The 15,476-nt window shown below is 41.4% G+C and overlaps 1 protein-coding gene across 1 annotated transcript in view; it reads left to right on the top strand.

The window, feature by feature from the left end:
- The window catches only part of Gda (guanine deaminase), a 61,607-nt gene extending 57,498 nt beyond the window's left edge, over positions 1 to 4,109 (top strand). The window contains exon 14 of the mRNA XM_075973670.1: positions 79 to 4,109. Coding sequence (XP_075829785.1) covers positions 79 to 149 — 71 coding nt within the window. The 3' untranslated portion in view covers positions 150 to 4,109. The remainder of the gene's footprint in view (positions 1 to 78) is intronic.
- Positions 4,110 to 15,476: the final 11,367 nt, after the last annotated feature.

The raw sequence follows: 15,476 nt of genomic DNA, 5'->3' as shown, positions 1-15,476 counted from the left end.
AAGATCTCTTTCGAAGGAAATTAAGGCAATTATTGACCCAAAAGCACAGTACAAACAATTCTTTGATTTTTCTTTCAGGAGATGACCGGAACATTGAGGAGGTTTATGTGGGTGGAAAGCAGGTGGTTCCGTTCTCCAGCTCAGTGTAAGAAGACCCGTGGGCATCCATGATATTCTCCTGGAATGACATGGTTCTGCATCTTCCTTGTGCCCGGGTGCCAGTTAGAAAGTATATTTAAAAAAAAAAGTATTGTGTTCTTCAGATGACTTCTGTTTCTCTGTCTGCTTCCAGTGCTCACTTGGTAAATCGTGCAAAGGAAGTGACATGCTCCTTGACCCTGGTGGGGAGTATTCAAAATTCCATGATGGTGCCTACTTCGGGGCTGCTTAGATTTGTGTTAGGCTCATGCAGAAGGCAGTGTTAATAACGGGCGCTGTGCTTCTACTATTGAAATCAAACCTTTCTGTGCAGGGAAATACGGTGCAAAGAAATATCCCTATGTGGTTAGACATTCTGAGCTAAGTGAAAAGTAGGAGACTCCATGTGCCCCATTAAGTAGGGTTTTATGCGAGGGCACAAGCTAGACGGTGAACAGATGTTGGAAAAAAACATTGATTGTGCTCGGAAATTAAATACTGAAAACAGCCATGTAAAAAGAGAACTTATTGGATTTTAAAATGTGCTTCTAGGTTGACCTTATCTATGGAAATTTGCACTTTATGGAATTTGCATTTCAGAGATGTGTTATTGTTATGCGTTGCCTTCTTTAGGGATGAATGGCAGAACCCGAATGCTACATGCTTTTCAAATATAGTTCTATGCTTCAAAGTGTTTGACAGAAGCTGAGTATTAAAGATTTACAGTGTCTTAGGGATAGTATTCATATAGCCACATGGCATAAATAGTTGTGTTTTTGTGTCCTTCAAAGTCACCTTGATTTCTGGCTGTGCAGTGTTACAGTTGCTTCTATTTTATTAGATGAGAAACAAGCCCCATGTGCTGCTGCTGTCTAGGCTAGGGTCTCCATAAATCGGGGGAATACTGTACCCCTGGGAGCTGTTAGCAGTGGCAGGACAGGGCTCTCTGCAGTGCCCCATCTACTCAGCACAGTGGGTCATTGTTGCTGTGAACTTTGCCCTCCTATCAATGAGCTAGAACTTAAAAGCCAAGTGCAAGTCCCTTTAAAAACTGTAGATAAGGCTCTGAAAGCCTGTATCCTGTTTTTCTAATTTATCAGATTGTCACTTGAATTCCTTGAGTTTTTTTTTCTAGCATCAAAATCTTAGTATAATGAGACAGTTATAGAAATTCCATGTAATGCTTCTATTAGCAGGACTTGCTATTCTAGACATGAAGGAATAATAAACAAAGGAGGCCATTTTAGCTTCCCTAACTACACAATGTCCCTTCTTATAACAATGAAAACCAGATAACAACCGCATGGCAGATTCTTAGCAAGCAGTGATGTGAGTTCTATATTTTCTTAATTTATTCCTCACTCTATAAACAAACAAAAACAGGGAGCAGGTTTTGTCAACATATCATTTCATTCCCAGGGCTTAGGTGAGTTTCCGTATTATCCTACAACAGTTCTTAGGTGATAGAGCTAATTCTGTGTTAGCACGTGTTAGCAAGTCCGAGAGCACACAGATCCTCTGCTGCCCTGTAAACCTCAGTTTCATATCGCATGCTAACTGGGCAGTAATTTGTCCCGACCTGTTTTCCTGATAGAAGCACTTCTGGATGTGGTTGTGTAAACATTACATTTAAAGATGGTACAAATATTTAGTCTCATTTAGTTTTAGTTTTTTTTAAAAAAAAGACAAGAGTTATTTTGCGTGTATATGTGTGTGTTGGGGAGATAGAAATGGATAGAACCAATTTCTGGTCTTAATCTTCCAGCACACCAGTAACATCAAAATGATCTGCCAAATCCCCTCTCCCATTTCTCTCTGAGTTTGGCAAGTGTTTTCTGCTGTGTCTTTGGACTCTTACCAAAGGAACTTAGTTGCAGGGAATCTCACCTGAGCGATGTGGGCCTGGGAGCTTAGGTTGAGTAAGAGTTCTGCCAGTCAGCAGCTGCTTCCAACCTTCGCAGACCCCACACTCCTCTTCCTTAAGGGTGTGCATTTTGATACTGAGCATCAGCTTTTATTTAAACTTAAGATTCACGCACAGTAACATAAATATGTGTAATTCTGGAAGCAGGAACAACAGTCATTTGACACCATCCGGTCAGGCATCCAGATGAGTCCTGATAGTGTGTTATAAGCTGAATAACTTCTAATAAAAACAATGTGTTGAAGTGTTTACATGTACTTTGATCTCCCTGCATCCCTTATAACTTACGAGTTTTATTCTCCCAAGTGAAGTGTTCCTCAATGTGTGACTTATGTCGTTTCAGTGCCCCACACAAGGGGTCAGATGTCCTGCACTTTGAAATGTTGACTTTCTGAATTACAGTCAGCACTATTCCTAGCCTATCCCAACTGTCACTTTTTGTTTGGATGGTTTGCTCTCTTTAGAAGAAAGGGAGAAGGAAAAGGAAGGAAGAGAAGAAGGGAGGAAAGGAGGAAGGAAGGAAGGAAGGAAGATTAAAACATTATCCCTCCTACTCTATACCATTTAACTTGTTTCTCTAGAATTTTTGATGGACTTCATTGTAAAAGGTTAAAAAGCACTGAAAAGTATCATGTGTATTACATTTCCAAAATTTCTTGTAACCAAAACACAAAAGTAGGCTAATCAAGTTAAATTTGATTTCGTGGGGGAGGCATTAAAAATAAGAGATTAGGACCCAAAGGGTTTTTCTATTCTACTGGGCCCAAGAGACTGGACTTTCCTCTGTGGCATTGTCTTAGCTGGCTCTTTTCTTGCCCTGTCAAAGACTTTAGAATCCAAGAAGATGTCTACCTTCACACCAGGAGGAGGCCTTTCTAAGTTAATTCTGTGAACATTTAATCTCTTTTCTTCTTCAGTGAGAAATTTCCAAGTTAAAGGAAAGGAAATGGTGGAAACCCCCTTCTTCCTTGCTTAGCTGATTTTTTGAAGTGTTCCCTTGGCTATCTCTTTGGCAAATGCTCTGAAATTTTACAGAGGAAACATAACGGCTGTGGGATCTGGCAGTGTGTTCTATCTTCACTCCCTACCAGATTATTCCTATTTTTAAACTTTTTTGCTCCAGAAGCAGACATATGGGAAGCCTTCAAGGCGTGCTGGGAAGAGCATTGTATCAGTTCCTCCTTTTATATGCATGTGAGGAAGGTACCTAGAGCTGAATGCTTCTGGAGCTTGGTGGGCATTTTTTAACGTTGCTGCTGCTGTTGTTGCTGCTGCTGCTGCTGGAATATTCAGATACTTTAAGAGAGTTACCTTAGCTATTAACAAATAGAATGATAGGCATAGCAAGAGCAATGACTTGAAATAATCTTTAAATCACAAAGATTCTATATAATATATTTAAGACCGAAAGGAGATGCTTGCAATTTCTCTGATATACTTGCTGCTGCAGGTATGACACCATACATTGCACTTTATTATGTCTCCAGAGAAGACATAATAAATGTCTTTCTGAAGACCTGGGTGGAAGCAGATAGGTGAAAAGTCACTGAGAAAGAAAACAAAACAAAACTCTTGACATTTGTCGCCATAAAAATACCCCCAAAACTCTTGATTGCCGCTTGTTGCCATGTGTGTTTCCAAGCCTACCCCAATGTTCCTACCCATCCCCAGCACTGAGTGTGAGAGAGCAAGGGTTGAAGGGTTCGTTTGTGGGTCTAGTCCAAATGCAGTGACATACAAAAGCCAGCCAAGTCAAAGATGAAGACATTTTTACCAGGTTACTTGAGTAACTGGTATCATTAACCTTTGTTACTTGGCAGTGACTCACCTGTCTACTTCTTACCCAGAAATCCTATCAGCAATCTTTCCTGACCTTACTGTTAACCTCTTGATGGCTGTTCTTAAGAATATAGACACACATGTGAATGTAGTCAAGGGGACCTCCTTCCCCTCAGTATTTGTATGATTTGCTAATTGTCACTGTACTGAGTGGGCTCCTTTGTGCATCAGGAAAAAATAAAATAAACGTGATTTTGTGTTTGCATTAGCGTTTGTTGTGTTTTCTGTGTTTGTTTTGGCAAATTCTATCAGCATGATGAAAGGAGGATGAATTTGATAATACATTTTTTCCTTTTCTTATAACGGATTAAAAAACAGACTGGAATGTTTAGCTGTGGGCCAACAATACTTCCATCATATCACTATACATGGCTTTTTAAATCAAGCCACTGGGATGGTTCTTCTAGACTGGCAGCTGGTTTGGGTTGATGGGAGGGTTAGTAAAATCTTATTCCGGCTATGTCTGTGAAGAAGTGCAAGAGATCAATAGATCATGCAGGCTGTGGTCTAATAACTAGTTTAATCCACTAATGGATCCAAAATTCATCCAGAGTGTTGGGAGGTGGTGGAACTACAGCAGGTGAGGCCTGCTGGGAGGAAGTAGATCACTACAGACATGCTATTTCTGTTACTGTTCCACCCAGCTTCCTGTCTGCCATGACGGAAGTCATTCTACCATGCCCTCCTTGCCGTGGTGGACTGAAACCTCTGGTATCGTGAGCAAAATGAACCCATCCTTTATGAAACTGCTCATATCAACGAATGCTGCTAACATTCTCCTCCCTTTTAGGGTCAGATCGCTACACTGGTTTTAGCACAGTTGATTTTTTGTATTTAAAATGCATTCGCTTTTTGATTTTTGTGCCTGCTATGTGTCCCATATATGTGCAGGTGCTTGTGAAGGCCAGGAGAAGATGTCATAGCTCCTGGAACTGGAGTTACTGGAGGTTGTGAAGCTCCTGATGTGGGTGCTTGGAACTGAGCTCGCGTCCTCCTCAGGAACAGAAAGTGTTTTTCAACTGTTGAGCCATCTCTCCAGCTCTGTTTGTCATGTTTTGAAAGCTAAAACCCAGAAGAAGAAATCCACCTCATATCAATAATCAGTTCACTGGGCTGTAGCAAAGGCAGATCTAAGGGGAAGTTACGGGCAGCTACATTTTAAAAACCAGGGAGCTCTCAATATTTCATCTTTGAGATGTAATGACACATTTCTAAGCCTTAGAAATGAAAAATAAGATAAATGTAAAACTATAGAAGGAAAAATAGTAAAAATCAGAGTCGAAGCTAAAGAACTAGCAACAAAAAAGTCAATAAAGAAGATCAATTAAAGAGTTGATTCTTTGAAAAAGAAAGGACAAATCCTTAGCCAAGTCAACTTAAAGAAAAAGACCTAACTTAATAAAATTACATTGAAATTTATGTATTACAGTAGATGCCACCAAAAACAAGAGGATCTTTAGAGATTATTTTGAATTTTTCATTCTCACAAACTGGGAAAATCTAGAAAAAAATAGAAAAATTCTGAATACATATGTTTACCACTTGAGCCAAGAATATATCCACAATCTAAACAAACAGTTGCTAAAAATGAGATTGAACAAGAAGTCTCCCATCAGAGGAAACCCCAGGACTGGACACACACTTACAGGTGAATCTTACCAGGCAGTTGCAGAATTATCAATACTGTTCTTTAAACTTCTATAAGCCAGGTGGTGGTGGCGCATGTCTTTAATCCCAGCACTTGGGAGGCAGAATCAGGCAGATCTCAGTGAGTTTGAGGCAGCCCAGACTACAAGAGCTAGTTCCAGGACAGGTTCCAAAGCTACAAAGATTCCTATTACGAAAAAAAAGAAAGAAAGGAAAATATTCTATAAAATATAAGTGGAAAAAATACTCATTTTATGAAGGAAGATGCAGTAATACAAAGGCCAATTAACAACAATAGCAAAAATAAACATGCAAAAATTATCAACAAAATGCTGCAAATAACACATTACAACCATGACTAAGTTGGTCTCATTCTAGGGAAGCAAGAATAATTCACCATCCATTAATCAATAAACATGTTAGAGCATGTAGATAGAATCAAGAACCAAAATTATATGGTCATCTCAATAGATATAGAAAAAGCTTTAGATGAGTTTCAACACTGCTTCATGTTAATGATGCTGAAGAAATCGAGAACAGAAAAATCGTAATAAAGGCCACATTCATTAAACTTATAACTAACATCTTACTGAAGGGCAAACTGGAACGCAAAGCAGCTGTATACACAATTAACTTGCAAAATCATTAGTTAAAAAAATACATAAAAGTCACCAACTAGGAAATCAGGAAAACAGTCCCATTCACAATAGTCAACAACAACAACAAAAAAACAACCCACTAGGATTAAACCTAATAAAGCATGTTAAAAACCTTTTTAATCCTTTAATCCTAACACTTGGAAGGTAGAGGTAGATGGGTCTCTATGAGTTCAAGGTCAGCCTCATTCACACAGTGAGTTCTAGATCAGCCAGGGACACATTGTGAGACCCTGTCTTAAAACATCAAAAGAACAAAAGCAGAGGAGATGAAAATCATGTTGCTTGTATGTAAATAAATGGAATTCAAGGTCATCCTAGCAGGGAAAGCTAGTTGTGAAGGCGTAACTCACAAACAATCCCACACCAGTTTGGAATTATGATTAATAGAATGGTTACTTATTTAAAGAGAAAAAAACTTACAGATCACCGTCCCAGACAACAGCCCTCTGGGCGATCAGAAAAGGAGTCTAGTAGCCGGAAACAAGCTGGAAGCAAGAGAGCAAGCACAGGGCTATTGCTGCTTTTTAAAGCAAACGAGACCGTGCCCAAATGGGCTGGTATCTTAAAGTCTACTGGCTGAAGGAGCAGAAGGAGCTCCCACAACATAACTGGACTCAGGAAGGCAATGGTTGCAAGTGTTTCCTCATACATGGAATCAAGACAAAAGACCTAAACGGCACAAAAGAAGAGGAAGAAGAGAGAGTACTGGGATGAAAAAGGGATCAAGAGGAGGGGAAAGGAAGGAAGAGGACAGTTTGGAGTGGTGAGGATGTATACAGTACATTGTATGCATGTAAGAAAATGCCAGGCAAAGCTATGGTTTGTACAAGATGAAAGAATTAGTTCACACATATAAACGGGTGTGAAACTTTAAAGCAGGATTTATACAATAGTACACTGTCTGTGATGTCCTAGGCTATTTTCAATACTATTCTATTTTGTTTTTAAATTGTAGTCTACGTTTGTATTTCACTGTAGCATTTTAGGATTCTGGTTTCTTGAGCGCCTGATGATGGACAGACCCATGACCTCTGTATCAGCACTGTGCCAGTATCTGAGTTTAAGCTTGGCCTCACCATTACAGGAAGACAGAGTGGAGGAAGGAAAGTCAAATTGCTGTAAATCTCCATGGCTCCAGTGTCTTGTTTTTTGGCTTTTGTTTAAGGATTCAACAGTGTCCCTCTTTTGGTCATGAGGATTAAGTAATGAGGTACTTAGATGGTAGGTAAGACAGCACCCAGCTACTTAGGTGCTCACAGTTCAGTAGATAGGACCAGAAAAGTGGAATACATGCTAAAGATTAATGAAACCATTGAAGTCTTTATGAGTTTAGTTTTGAATAGTAATCAAGTAATGTTAAGGTAAGGATCTTCTGTATATGAAGCTTCCCACATATGATTTCTCAATAGTATTATATGTTCATGTTCCTAACTTACAACATGAAGCATAAAGTCAGCCAGAGATTTGATCTATAAATTTACCCCTATACCCATGCCCTCAGTAAAGGTCTGTGAGGCTTCTCCCTCTTCCCCAGAACAGCTGGAGGGGCTGCTGGAAGAGCAGCTTCTGAGGTTTCTGAGATGTGGTGGTCCAGGGATTCAATCAATCCCTTGGGTAGAAAGCCCGAGGACCTTCAGCAGAGGTACATCTCAAACAAATGCATTAAGACTCTGCCCACCCTGGGCAGTTTTCTGTTCTCTGCCAAACCTCTGGCTGTACTGTCTCGGACCACCCAACATAAAAAAAGTCCCTTCATCTGACTTACTGTATGGTGGTTTTGTCTTGCCTGACTCGCACATGTACCAGAAGCTGCAGCCCACGCTGGACCAGGTACCGTGCTGGCTAGTATTATGTCAACTTGACACAAAATAGAGTCATTTTTGAAGAGGGAGGCTCCATGGAGAAAATGTCCCCACCAGAGTGGCCTGTGCAGCAATTTTTGATTGACGATGGATGTGGGCGGATCCAGCTCACTGTGGGTGGTACCACCCCTGGGCACGTGGTCCTGGCTGTATAAAAAGCAGGTTGAACAACTCATAAGGAACAAAGCCAGTAGGTAGCATTACTTCATGGTCCTCTGCTTTAGTGTCTGCCTCCAGGTAAGTGCCTCAAGTTTTTTCCCTGACATCCCCAGAAGATGCTCTACCAGCTGTGCGGTGAAATAAAGCTTTTCCTCCGGGACTGCTTTTGTCTCAGTGTTTGATCACGGTGATAGAGACCCTTCCACAGTTTTTTGGGTGAGTGTGAAGGATGGAGACGGTTTCATGTAGTCCAGACTGACCTGTGTAGCTGACACTCACCGCATACCTGAGAATGATCTGATCTCCTTGCTCTCACCTCCCAAGTACTGAGATTACATGAATGTACAGCCACACCTAACTAACTCTGGCTTTTCTTTTTCTTTTAGAGAACAATTGAGACAAAATATGCAGAAGAGAAACTTCATGGACATGAATTAGCAATAATAATAATGCCCAATTTGAGGGCAGTGTGTTCTGTAATAGCAGTTAACAGACACATGCAAATTATTTTATGGTACCTAAATAAAGATTTGAAAAATGTAGGATTTACACATAAAAGAAATACAGGACTGTGATAAGGCGTTTCAGGGGTCCAGGAAGAAATTTCTCAGTGGAACAGAACAGTAAGCTTTTGTTACCAACAAGAGCAGGTTTGTTTTGTTTAAATCTTTTAAAGAATGGGAGTAGTGAGCGGGGAGAGGGTTGGGAGCCCAGGGAATATGGGGACAAGTAACACCAAAGACCTTTTGAAAAGCTGTATGGAAACTTTCTACTGCAGATGCTTTCTAACATATGTGTGTGTGTGTGTGTGTGTGTGTGTGTGTGTGTGTGTGTGTGTATGTATGTGTGTTTGTGTGTCTAAATATATTTAATCCTAAAGTACATAGATATATACATATATGTATACACACACACATATATGTACACACATATACATACATGCATATATATATGGGCTCACCATATACTGGTAGCGAGAATACCACAACTAGACATGTTATACCACCAAGTAATACGCACAGTGCAAGGAATGGGTTTCATCTTGTTAGTCATTAGCCAAATAGTCCCAAAAATGCCCCCAAGCATCACAAACTGTTGTCAAAGCTTTCTGTTACTCTCTGTAACCTAAACGTAAAGGTTCCAGTTCTGAAGATACAATTTACTTATGTCATCAAGCATGGAGAAACCAAGTCGATACCCAGCCAGGAGCTTCACGCCTACTGACTAGTGTCCACGGTATTCTGCATGCTACTGGAGGAAGAAAGTGGTCATCAATATAGTCATCAAACAGAAAGCTGCCTACAAGATACCCTGGTGTCATTGCGACACAAATTATTGGAGCAACCAACCACTCTTTGATTGGATTTAGGGTCCACTCCATGAGATGGGACCCAGACCAGACACTGTTAAAGTGGCAAGGACCTGAGACTAAATAGGCCATAGCTGAACAGCTGTTTGCGATTGATACCCGCCGAGAAAGGGAAATCAGTTTTCTTCAGTGGAGTGTCAGTGGGTTTATCAAATACACACAGGGTAGGCCCCAAGCCCAGGAAGAGCTGGCTAGCAACAATCTATGTATTTGTGGATGTCTGTGTGAGTGTGTGTCTATGTATGTGTGTCTCTCTCAGTGTGTCTGTGGGTGCACGAGAATCTGTGTTTGTGTGTGTGTGTATGTGTGTGTGTCTGTGTGTGCCCGCACTCATATGTGTCTCTGGAACTGAACCTAGAACCTTGTGCACAGTAGGCAGCCATTTTACTACTGTGTTATACCTTGTTGCAAAATCTTTTGCTTTGTTTTGTCAAGACCGGTTTCTCTTAAGACTGACTAGGATCTTGTGACCTTCCCACCCTAGTAGAGATTTTACTACTCAGGGTGTAAGTACAGTGTAATTAGTTTGTTAAATTACACACCAAGTTGTGAAGCCCCCTCACAAGGTGAAAAAAAGTCAAGAGAATAATCATCCAAAAGTTTTATGTTAATTTTAAAATGTCCATAAATATTATATTAATATAGGTAAAAATTGAAGTGATTTTTAGAAATTGTAAATAGCCAGGCATGGTGACTCCCAGGTGCACTCCCAGAACTCAGAAGGCTGAGGTAAAAGGAGAGTCACCAAAGGTTTGAGGCCATCCTGGGCTACATAGTGAGTTCTAAGTTAGCCTAAGCTACAGAATGTGATCTAGTTCCAAAGGAAAAAAAACCCCACAAATATCATGAACAGCCCTAGGCAACCTCTGGTCACTTGGAAAGAAGAGTACAGCTCTTATCATAGAGGGATTTTCTCAATTCATAAGTTCTGTAAGTATCAGAAAATGTCCAATTATTCTTTAAAATAAATCAAAGGATAGAAGCACTGAATTCACAGAAAAATACAGTTGAATCATCATAAGAAACGGTGTTCATCTTTGCTAATATTAAGTGTAAGCAGAAGTTTCTGTTTAACAAGCTGCTCACAAGTAACCACACAAAGGCTTAATATTAATTATAAGTGTTTAGCTAATAGCTCACTCCTGTTACTAGCTAACTCTTATATTTAAGTTAACCCATACTTCTTATCTATGCTTTGCCATGTAGCTTGGTATCTTTTCTCAGTATGGCATGACCATACTTCTTTCTGTATCTGCTCATGATTCCTCTGACTCCACCCTTCTTCCTCCCAGCATTCTCTGTTAAGGCCCCCCCCCCCCGAACCATATCCTGTCCTGATTTTGGCCAGCCAGCAAAACCAATCACAGTAACATATGCACAGTGTAAAGGAATATTCCACAAATAAGAGCCATTGAAATTAAATTATAGTTCTTCAAACACATAAAATAATAATCTCACATGTGACCTTGCAATATACCGCAGTAATCAAGCATTTGTCTAGCATGTATTGAGGCTATGGTTTCGATCCCCAGTACCCCCCCACACACACGCACACCATCTTACATTTGCATGAAACAGGTGCCCTTGTTTGTTACTACTGAGGCTGCAAGGGAATAATCTGAGAGGGAGAATTTGCTGACAGTTTTCAGGAACTAAAGGTACTCATGTCCTCTCACCTTAATCGCTCAGTTCTGGGTAATTTATCATATACACAAACACAAAAAATATTTTCCTAATTGCTGTAGCCTGCAAGCCCGCACACAGAGAGCTAGCCCCCGCGGAGCTGCTTGCAGTTGTCTGAAGCAGTTGCCTCTGCAGGAACTGGGGATTCCATTTTCACCGCACAGCCTTCTCTTCTGCATTTGCAGTGCCTAAATTTTGTGGTCATCTTATGCATTGCTTATTGAAACAAACGCATATTTTAAAATGAAACGCAAAACCAGGACTGAAGACATAGCAATAGCAAACACGGTGCGTGCTGATTCTACGGGGAAAGCATCAGTCCAGAGGTTTATTGTATCAACTCAATTAATCTTCACAAAAATCCAAGGAAAAGACACACCGACTTCTCAGATGAAAGAAGTTAAGCAATGGGTAGGATCCTAGACACATGAGGGGCATTAGAAGGGCAGTTAGCAAGATTTGCTCGAGGTTTGCAGGTTAGCTCGGAGACCTGCAAGCTGTCTTTTAACGAGGCAGAGAATAGATGCTTTGAGTTCTGTAGATGAAGTGAGAGAACCTCAGAGGGTCCCCGGCCCGCAACTCGGCTCTGTGACGTCAGTACAAAGGCAGAAGGCAATAATGGGCACAGCAGGCTAAAAAACTAACTCACACACATTGACATTTGAATTTCATGTGTTAAATAGTTCTTCACTGTCTAAACTCATTCTTAGGTAGAAGGCTCTACAGAAGGAGCTGGCAATCATGGGGTTGCTCTCGGGTCACAGATTAACTTTTGGGTAAGAAAACAGTATTAACTAACTCTCTGCTCCGGACATTCAAGATAATTCCCTTATTTCCAGAAAATAGATATGTAAATAGAGTTAAAAATATCTGTCTGTTACCAATTTTCCTGTGCCAAATGGTTGCTCAGCCTTTACTTGCTTACATTCACCGATAGGAAATTCATTTAACCTAAATCATTCACTATAGGACAACATAAATTATTAGAAAAGTCTTTACCGATTTGAAGGGAAGTATTTCATGTGAGCCAGAGGCTAGAGGGAAAAAAATTATTTGAAAGTGGATGAAACCAGTGTTTGCTATAACGTTGTAAAAGACATTTTCTTCAGCAATCCGTGGAGGTGAAGATAATGTTTAACCAGCCTGCCACCTAGTGGCCACAGCACGAATAGACGCAGGTGAAATAAACTGCGGTCCAAGGACCCAGGGGGCAGCGGAAGAGGTGGGAGTGTTCCTCCTGTCTTTTTTTTTTAATCTTCTTTGTTTGTTTATTTTTTTTTAATTTTTTATTGAAAAAAAGGAATTCTCCTGTCTTTTAAAATCTTTATAAAAACTTACGACTAGGTGGATATTATTTGAAAATGGTGATGATTGGGAATCAAGCAATATTAATTCAATTTTATAGAAAACAGATGGCTAAGCCTGTCATTCAAAGACCACATCCAACCTAGCTGCAGTCCCAGTGTGCGTGTCTGCTTTGTAGTCAGCTAACATGCTAAAGCTGGGTCACACCTGGGGCTCACGTCAGCCAATAGCGTTCAGCAGAAGCGATGTGCTGATTCTGGGCCTATGCCTTTGAGAAAGCCTGGGAACATCTACTTTTGAAAGGCATAAGTCATGATCTAAGAAGTCTAGGAGAAAAGGCCTATCATTGAAGAGGCTGTGTAGACAGAACATATGGGAAGGCTCATAAAGATGAGTAGGTCCAGACAGAGAGTGAGCAAAAATATTGAGAGAAGAGAGACAGGGTAGAGAAGGGAGGAAGGCAAAAGAGGAGAGGGGGTGAAGGAGGGAGGGAGGGAGAGAGAGAGGGAAGCATGCCACTACATAGTCCTGCCTTACAGGTATCTCTGCAAGAGCCATATTTGCCCAGTATCAGGAGTTGAGCCTCTATATCGTCAGCACTCCGGGTGACATAGCATTAGATCCAGCTGAACTCCATCGGCCTACAGACTCCTGGGAAAACTACTGGTCACAGGTACTCCGTTCTGAGACAGTTCTTCCCGGTCCCAAAGATAACTGAAATGAGGGCATCCATAAGTAGAGTGTGGTAGGAGTATCAGCTTCCCGCTTCTCAGATTCCAATGCGCCCTTGCGTCCTGTGACCTGTGAAGATGTCACGAAGCCCTTGACAGAGCCTTTCTTTGACATCTAGTGTAATGCTCAGTTTTACCAGTAGAGGGCCCCAGAGATGCCCCAAGAGAGAAGACTCCCCGATGCGCTTTCTCTAGGCTCCTGAAGAGCACTTCCTACGACAAAGATTTCTCCACAGTATGTGGTTTCTCGGCCTCTTCAGTAAAGCCGTGGTCATATGGCTAAGGGTCTCAGGGCGAAGCCACCCATGCCTGGATTTTTGTCTCCCTCACCTTTCATTAGTTCTAAGGGCCTGCCAATCCTGTGAGCCTGCCTCCCAGTCCTTGCTCTACTAGCACTTGGGGCTGCCCTGGCCCGGCCTATGCTCAGGGTTGGCTTCTCTAACGCCGGGTCCTAAAAGTGTCTTCAGGAGTGCCATACTCCTGCTGGACGGGCAGCCAGCCTCATCTTACTCATGACTTGACGCTATGAACTCTATGACCACTTCCCTATGTGTCTGCTCCTGTTCTTAATGGGACCACACACTGGAAAATGCATTCTTTTTGCTTGGTGACTAGGGACCAGATCTGACCCAGGCAACCAAGAAATTCTCTTTCCAGTGAATTCAAAGTACCCCTTTTTCAGCAGGATCTTTATACTTCCTTCAAGATTGTCTGGACTGTTATAAGTTTTACTTTCTCTGTTTCCTTGCTGTTGGAATGACTAGTTGCCTGCACTGAGTGGCTATGATGTGGGCTCAGACTGGTCCAAAATGAGAGGGCGTCTCTGCAGTTTGACACTGACACACATTTTCTTTTTTAAAAAAAATTCTTTTTCATGATATCCGTGTCTTGAGTAGGCACTCGTGAGTGCAGGTGCCCATGGAGACCAGAAGAGGGCATCGGATCTCTTGGAAATGGAGTTAGAGTTACTCATAAGCTGCCTAATACAGGGGTACAAAAATGCTTTTAACCACTGAGCCATCTTTGCCGGCCCACATTTTTGCTCTTTATGATTCTATAGAAACTCTTCCTTATCAACACTATGCAAATTATTAATATCCTGTTAGTATTAATAAAGCAGATAATACATAATCATCCATGCACACTCACTGTCTCATAATGCCACTGAGATCATGTTCTCGGGGAGAGCAATGACAGGGTGGAGAGAAACATCTTTTGCCCAACCTAAGCAGACTGCACCTGAAAGCTCACTGTTCCCTTTTCTAGGTCAAGTGTGACGTATCATCATCTTTAGAGTCAAACCATTCATCGAGTAATGACTGCAACAAAGGTCCTCCCACCCGAGACGTGACTGGCACATCCACCATACTAAATAATGCCAGCAACGAGGCAGAACGGGAAGAAAGCATTTTATAGGCAGAACGCAAACGAGAGCATCTCTAAACATTGTGTTCAGCTGGGCTAGAACCCAGTGCTAAGCCCAGAAACTAAACAAAGCGTGTGAAACCGATTTGTCTCTACAAGCGTTAGCGTATATGGCCAGATCTGCCCATACTGCGGACTCATCACCGGGGCCATTCGATCCAATTAGACGCATTTTAGAGGCATCTTGCTGTGACAATAATTAAAAAAACAATGCCAATTGCTTTGTTTTCCTTACATGACTGTATCACTAGGTCAATAAAAATGTTTTCACGTCTCTAATTCATGGAGTTCTTTTTCTGCCCAGCAAGAGAAAAATCTGACAAATATGCTATTACCCTGATGGGAATTGCCATGACAATTCAAGTCTTAATAGTCCTTGGAAAGCATTTGTCTCTGGGGAACAAAAACTGGTCCTGCCTGTGTTTTAAGATTTCGAAAAACAGATCTGGGTTTGCTAAAAACATGTAGAAATGTGCAATTTTTGACACAGGGTGAGGGGGAGGGTGTTAACCTACCCAGGAGTATTCTTGCAAACAACTCAGGCTAATTTAAGGATTGTTGCTTTAAAAATCAAGGTAGTGAACAACCCCGATGATCAGATAACAGCATGGTCCCGCGTGGTCTGACTGTGGGTAACCGCAGTCAAAATGGGCTGAGAACAGCAAGTGCCGGGCGACGTCTCTGGTAAACACAGTTAGAACTGAGCACCAGGGCCCTCCGGATGCTGCAGCTCCA

Source organism: Microtus pennsylvanicus, chromosome 5, assembly GCF_037038515.1.
Source record: "Microtus pennsylvanicus isolate mMicPen1 chromosome 5, mMicPen1.hap1, whole genome shotgun sequence".
In the NCBI taxonomy this organism is placed as follows: Eukaryota; Metazoa; Chordata; class Mammalia; order Rodentia; family Cricetidae; genus Microtus; species Microtus pennsylvanicus.
This window is presented reverse-complemented; position numbering and strand designations above follow the sequence as displayed.